This window comes from Etheostoma spectabile, unplaced genomic scaffold (assembly GCF_008692095.1).
Source record: "Etheostoma spectabile isolate EspeVRDwgs_2016 unplaced genomic scaffold, UIUC_Espe_1.0 scaffold273, whole genome shotgun sequence".
NCBI classification, from domain to species: domain Eukaryota; kingdom Metazoa; phylum Chordata; class Actinopteri; order Perciformes; family Percidae; genus Etheostoma; species Etheostoma spectabile.
The window spans coordinates 521,642-529,414 of record NW_022605577.1 but is presented as its reverse complement, the minus strand read 5'-3'; the positions used below and the strand labels follow the sequence as shown (position 1 = coordinate 529,414).

At 39.8% G+C, this 7,773-nt stretch overlaps 1 protein-coding gene across 1 annotated transcript in view; it reads left to right on the top strand.

The window, feature by feature from the left end:
• The window catches only part of pigg (phosphatidylinositol glycan anchor biosynthesis class G (EMM blood group)), a 99,034-nt gene that overhangs the window by 7,155 nt on the left and 84,106 nt on the right, over positions 1–7,773 (top strand). Inside the window, exons 3-4 of the mRNA XM_032510886.1 lie at positions 4,035–4,244; positions 6,187–6,375. Coding sequence (XP_032366777.1) covers positions 4,035–4,244; positions 6,187–6,375 — 399 coding nt within the window. The remainder of the gene's footprint in view (positions 1–4,034; positions 4,245–6,186; positions 6,376–7,773) is intronic.

Genomic DNA, 7,773 nt, shown 5'->3' with positions numbered 1-7,773 from the left:
GTGCAAGTGACTCGCGACCCCCCCACTATAAACGTATGTAACCATTGCGCGCAGCCGTGCACGCACTAGAGACGTATCCAAACACGAGCATATTGACAACACAAAAGAACACAACAGTTTTATCTTGTGTTAAAATCATGGCTAACATATGCTATTTCTAATCATTTTTACATTTTTATTTTATATCTGGAAATCACCGTGACCCGCACCCCCCCCCCCCTCGCTGGCACGCGACCCCCTTGTGGGTCCCGACCCCAACTTTGGGAATCACTGCTCTAAAACATTGACATTATCCAGTGTGGGTTATACAATACCAGTCATCTCTCACACATCTTAGTAGTGACTTATAAATACATTAAAATCAGTTCGTCAAATTCTCCCCCATTAATTATGCAATATTGCATCCATGTAGGGTCCCCATATTTTCAAAATACCTCATGTGTGTTGTTCAAGTTAAAAATGAATTGTTAGTGCTGCCTTTTATAACAATTCACTGTTCAATTTGTTTAATAAAGTGACGTTTTATTTGTTTTTTGAATTCAACAAGCAGTTTGTTGTATTTTAGCAGAATGCTGAAAGCAGCAGTGCACTTTAATATGTGGTCAGTTATCGCGATATTCAACGTTATCGCATATTGCATTTGTTTTTCTCAAGTCATGCAGCCCTACTTGGCAGCTACAGTAGATTGGACGCACAACAGCTGGCTAGTTTTAACCAGTCGTATAGGCTGTGCAGCTTCATCATCATCATCATCATCATCATCATCCTTTATTTACTTCTCGGAGGTACTATTGAGGACAAGCCCTCGTTGTCGATGTAGCCAAGATTACAGAAAATAAATCCACACAGCGATTTAGAACACAATACACAAACAGCAGTAATTGTAAAAGGCCGTGACCCGAGTAGAAACAAGGACACGCAAGTCACTAAAAACAATGATGTGAAATCGAGGACATAATCAAATACACGTTACTAAACACAATTACAACCTGAAACGGGACTATTTAACACCATTGCTCCAAATTGCCCAAATGAGGGAAGGAAATGTAGTTTAACTGATTGCCTGTTTCAGGTAATTGGTACATTTATAAAAAAAAACAAAAAAAAAAACAAGAACGCGGATTTCCTTAGCTCTAACTGTCCCCTCAAGACCTTAAGTGATCATTTTATACAGTATACTCCCATATATATTGATGAACCTAAAACAAAATACTGGATGATTAGTTAGACATTTATAGTAAGTCGATAGATATAGAGATATTTTTGAAGAGATTAACCCACTGTAATAAAATTCCCAAGATATCTACTGATTGTTTTGGCGTATTGGCACGATGTAGCTGGTGCATCACAGAAATAAGCGTGAGATCATAGCTTTTGGGGCAATACATTACTCTTCTGTATTAAAACATACAGCTCAGTTTAACATCGAAGGGATTTAGAAGTTATTCATAGCGCTTTAACAACATTAGAGGGTTAAATTGGTTCCATCCCAGCATTAAGAGCTTGTGAAACACCAGTAGGTGGCAGTACACACCAACTGCCATACACTGGCCACTATCACTGCATTGCACCCAATTAACTGGTATGACACAGCCAACTAACCTAAATCATAATGTCCCAGTGGCACGGCCATTCATCTACACACACACACACACACACACACACACACACACACATTAGACCTGACGCACCCTTCACTGTATCCAGTAAAGCCAAAGTCTTATTCACATACACAGATTAAGTATCTACTTCATTGTCAAATGTCAATGTTATTTTGTTTATTTCTTTAAATTTAGGGCCAGGCAACAAACAGTTGCAGTTGTATTTTCACATTGTAAATTCTACCCCGGGGGTCTTCCCACTAAATTAAATGGTTCCAATTGACTTGCTTATTCTTGCCATGACATAACATGACATGAAAAGAAGTTTTCTTCCCCAGTCCTGTATTCACGTGTGGCCACACTCTAAGACTACACACAATAGATCAGGTGCATATCTGGTCCAGGGGCCTTGCGTCCATAGGTATCCTGTGGTGATAAGGCAGGAGAAGATTGAGCATATTTGGTATAAAGTCTGATATTAAGTAGTCAAAAGTAAGTGAAAAGAAAACTGGAAAAATCTTTTGGCAGACTCGAACATTGGGAGTCACAGCCCCTTCCGTCTTTTTTTTGGCACCTTTGCACATTTTGATGTCTGTGAGAGTCAGAGTCAGTCTGGATTCACCACCGTTACTGTTTTTGACATTTTAAGCAGCGGCACATCGCAAGTTTCGACACATTCTGTGGGCTCGGTAATGAGAATGTTGATGAGTCACTGATTCGTTTGGGCAGCTTCTCAATGTTTTTTTTATTTTGGGCATCTGGAGAAATGTCAAGATTTAGCCTTTTTACACTGTTCACAAAGCTTTTGTATCTCTCGAGGTGATCGTTTTCTTTACTGTCAAATTAGCTCCATATGCCCCTTGGGTTTTTTATTGCATATCAGGAACGTGTTCTACCAGTTTGGCTGTTTTTTGTTTCATTGGTCAGGCTATCTCTATTAATAGACCAGGGACCACCTCTGTGATACTGAACAGGCAGAAAGAGAAGACTGCGTTTGAAGTGGAACCATCCATCTCTTCCTGCAACAAGCATCTGCACTGGCAGGAGCCAAAACAATTGCAAGGAAGGAAGTGGTAAATAATTGAGCTCAGGAACAAAGCACAGAAGATGAGGCTCCAAACTTCAGCTTCAGTTTCCTGTCGGTGCAATAAATGTGAATTAGTCGACAAAATCTGGCAGGTTACTGGCATAAAGCATGCTTAGTAGTTTGTCATCTTTAAGTAGGAGACACAAACCTTTGCTCCGGTACGTCAAAACACAAATTGATAAAACATTACTGAAAATGTGAGAGCGAATGAAGAAAGGTTTGAAGCTTGTAACAGTTCCTGAGGTTGTTTGTGGGGGTGTGACACCTTTTAGTTTATTGTCTGTAAAGTTGCCACAGTAGAGTTGCCGTCTATCGAGTACAAGTACTCACACAGTAACCACGCACAAACTGCAACAAAGTGTTTTGCATGCAAACTGATAAGATGAGCAAAATACTAGGACTGTCCCCTCTTAGTCGATTAGTCGACTAATCTGTGGTTTTGGTATTAATTGACTGAGATTTCTTTAGTTGAGAAGTCATTTTTATGCTTGTTCATGCTTAATTACTCATTTCCAAGACACTTATGAGCACATTTCTGGTGAACACAAGATTTAAACTGGTGCTTTTGCAGGATTAATTGTGTAGAAACTCAGTTTTACAGATGGTTAATAACTACATTTATATTGTGTTAGTCAACTAAGAATTTCTTTAGTCGATGACAGGCCGACAAAATACCCAGATGTGAGCTGAAAAACAGAGTTAAATAAGAACAGACGCATCACCAATACAACTAAAATAGTGTTTTAGGAAGGGATTTAAAAGAGGACTTTGAGTTCCCCAGCCCTCGCACAACAGAGGCTGGTCACCTCTGATTTCAGCTTGGATATTTGAGCGTCCCGGGACGATCTCAGGCTGTGCTCCAGGCGGTCCATAGTGGGCATGAATGATAGTGTTTCCTGCCAGCCTCTGCATTCTCTCCTTCAGTGGAAAAATGCCTTTGTGCCCCCCCCCTCGACGATGCACCAGACTCTCTCCTCCAAAATAAGCAGCGTTTTCCTTGTTAGTCAAATAGGCGCTGGTGTTGTTTTATTTCCAATTCAATGATGAAATCAGTAGAAACGCCACTTCATGACTCTCCTCAATCTACCTAATTCAGCTTTCAATTTCCACTTGTGGCAGCAAGATTTCTTCGGGGATGTGGGACACTGTTTGTTTTCAATGTTAGATTAAAGTCCAATCAGATAAAAAGGAAATTCATCCCTGTCATGTATTTAGTTAAAGAAGATTATCAATATATCTTAAGTCTTAATTAGCTGGATTGATGTGACAAAACTGGAGGGTTGAATAACACCATCAAAACACAGTTATTGTTCAAAGGACAATGACAGAAACCTATCCCTCCCTAGGCTCTAACCACTGGCAGTATCCCAGGCTTCATTGATGTGGTAATGAACCTGAATTCTCCTGCACTGCTGGAAGACAACCTCGTTTGGCAAGCCAAAGCAGCAGGGAAGAGGATGATCTTCTATGGAGATGACACCTGGGTGCGCCTCTTCCCCAAACACTTCATGGAGTACGATGGCACGACCTCCTTCTTTGTATCCGACTACACTGAGGTATGTGTGAGCCAAACAGCCAGGGTTCTGCTGTATAAAAGATAAAAGTATTGTGTTTCTCTGCCAGTATCAAAGATTAAAGAGACCTGGTGGCAGATGTGACAGGAATTTTAAAATTCCCATGTTATGCTCGTTTTCAGGTCCATATTTATATTTTGGGTTTCTACTGGAACATGTGTACATCCTTTAATGTTCAAGTATTTCTCTCTTACTGTCTGTCTGAATATAACTGTTTTGGTGATTGGGGAGGACTGTAAATTTGGCTTGTCTTTAAAAGGTTGTTTGGAATAAAGGTTTATGTGTGTGTGGTTCTGAAACAGAGATACAGGCATAAATCAGTAAAATGTACACTATATACATTTCAAATAATGAGTACATGCATAGCAGGTATAATAAACAATCAATAAGTTACATTATAATGTTATGTATGACTTAAATGCAGTGTCATAATAGAAGTGTATTACTGAGCATATACAAAAAACTTAGAAATGCATTAGTACACTATATCCCTTCAAAGATTATTTTGCTGCACATTAACTGCAACAATACACAACATGCTAAATTCATCTTTACATGTAATTATGAGCTGCCAAATTCCTCCTTATCATAAACGTTACATATCGTGCAAGAACATAAATATTTGGATATATACACACAGGCTATAGCTGGCTCCTCTATTATACAAGAACAGCAAGGTGCCACAATATTATTGCAGTGCAATAAACACAGTGCAGTATTATTATGAGGTAAAAAACAAATAACAAACGTCAGGAGTACTTACTGGTAGTTGCACACACACAATCTAGGAACTTAGAAATAAGTACAGCAACACTGTCTTACTTTATGCATATATAAATAATATACTGTATGTCTCTGCTGTCTTTTGACGCCAGCTCTCCTCCAAACTTTTCCCGAAAGTGAAACTTGAGCTGTCTTCTTCAGCGAGCAGCAGAGCGCAGTGCCGCTCCTGATTGGCTGATTTTCCAGCAGCCAGTTGTACCTGCCTGTAGAGGTCGTCCTTCGTCACAATACCTGTATTACACTTGTAATACACCCGTCTTTTTAAGCCCCCCCTCCCGAAAAAGCCAAGTCTGGTCTGATTGATTGAGCATTTGTGCGTCTTCTGCATCTGCACTCTCTGCGTTTCTGCACCGTCATTGCAGCTGGGGAATGACTGTAGCGGCACTTTCTAACTATATACAGTATATGCTGTGCACGTAGTATAATTGTGACATCACAGCTGTACGGAAGTCCTGACAGCTCGTTTAAAGGCTCATTTTCTGAATACGTCTTTGAGCATTCCTCTTTGTGAATGGAGCTTCCTAATATGGACATGGAAATCTCCCTTTAACTATATGTAAAATTATGAAATCCTCCCATCCTTTTATCAAGGGCCCTGAATTATTTTTTGTTTGCAAAATCCTTTTACCTGCATCATTAAACAAACATAAGTTTTCAAGATTTCACACACTGCTGCTGCTTTCCATGAAACTATTTATACCATACCATGACCCAAAACAACAGTAAAGACTCTACATAATGTATTTATTAATCATTGTCAGTTGTTCATGTATATTCTTTTGTGGAATATGTTGTCTATGTCTGGAAATGACTTAGTTACTGCATTATTTACGATTCAAAGTGATCTGCATGTACAAGATGAAGGCAGCTGAGCAACCAGGGAGGCACAGAGACGAGATCACACAAAAAGCTGCTCATCAATTAGCTCCATATGCCCTAGCTACAAATGTAGTGTAATATTTGCCTGATGATTATCAGATTATCATCAGACTCTATCGCAGCTTTGGGTAAAGCTCCTGTCAGCTCAGTTTTTGTTCGCTCTACAGGGGCGATTTTGAGTAATATCAACCTAAATTGGTCATGAGTTGAAATCCCGTAGCTCAGTGAAGTTGTGTCCTAAATGCATCATGTCTCCGTGTAGGTTGACAACAATGTGACCCGTCACTTGGACAGCACCCTTAAGAGAGACGACTGGGACATTCTGATCCTCCACTACCTTGGCCTCGACCACATTGGTCATATCAGCGGACCCCACAGTTCTCTCATCCAGCCCAAACTGCTGGAGATGGATGACATCCTGAAGAAGATTCACAGTTCCCTCATTTCAAAGGTAATTCCTTATCCTAATATATGTTAATATGTCATGTTGCACCTGCGTGTTCTGTTGTTATAAAGTTTCAGAAAGTATTAAACTTTGTTGCCGAGTTTTTGTAAAAGTGTCTTGGAAGTTCTTGAATTGTATGTGACGTTTTAAAGCTGCACTAATCAATATTTTTATGTGAACAATAGGTCAAATATATTTGAAGTGGTCACTCATAGGAATGACTGTAGCGATAAGTCTCATTGTTTTAGTTTTTAAAATTTAGCCTCTGCTCAAAGGCTGCGGTTTTCTAGATGCTGAGTACCAAAGGGCAGATAAAGCTAGCTGGAGAATCATTTAGCAGCTCAAGAGCCAGACTACTTCCCTAAGGAGGAGACCAAAACGGAGCTAAAAGGAGTGTGCATATTGGTCTTACATTTGTCAGGCGGTCAGAAACACAACTGCAAGTGAATGCCAGAGCTGCTCTGAGTCTGCTCAACGTGTAAGGGCCGTGACACACCAACCCGATAATCGGGCGTTGGACAGTCTGGCGTGGTCAGTGACTTGAGTCTGTTCGGTGTGTTTCGTGCCGTTGTCCGTCGGAAGGGATGTCAGCGTGATTAGAGTCTCTCAAAATCGGACAAAAATCTTTTAAACTGACCTTTGTTGATATGAAATGAAGACAGATTCAGCAACTGAATCTGTCTTCATTTCATCTATTTCTCTCTTAAAAAGCTTTAACACGCCTCTCTGTGAGCCTTTCTCTATTACAATCCATTCAACTCAACATTAGGCTTCAATTTCTGAATATTAATTTAATCATTTTTATGTCATGACGTGGTTAATAAATGAAATATAAAGTAATGATCAATAGTTAATAATGAGACGCTATCAGAGGATTTTTTTTCAGCATGATCAATGTTTGGATGGTCATTTAATTACACAGATAATTTGTACCGGTTCCAGCAGTTATTATTATTATCTGTCGCAGCAACCACAGAGATTTAATAAACTGTTAAGCTTTTCTGTTATCTTTCATTTTACCTTTTGATCAGTGTGCAAGTCGCGTGGCTTTTGTTTTCTCTGCGCGGCCTGACATTAGAGGTGGAAAAAAAGTAAAAGAAAATCATATGGATCTGGGTGAACGTCAAAAATGAACGTTACCTGAAAACAGCGTGTAGTTTTTAGTTTTTCTTTTTAGAATCTCACACCACTACGGTCAGAAACATTGTGCCAAAATATGAACAATAACGTTTTGTGAACGGGCTTATGTGCTAACGTTCGCTACCGACTGTTACCTTGAAACCATCCAGCAAATAGACGGTACCGGAGGGAGGTTACCTGAAACCGGTCGGACTCGACTGTTGTCACTGCCCAATGTGAGTCGAGTGCAGATTTGAGTCGCGCATGCTCAGATTTAAACAGTTT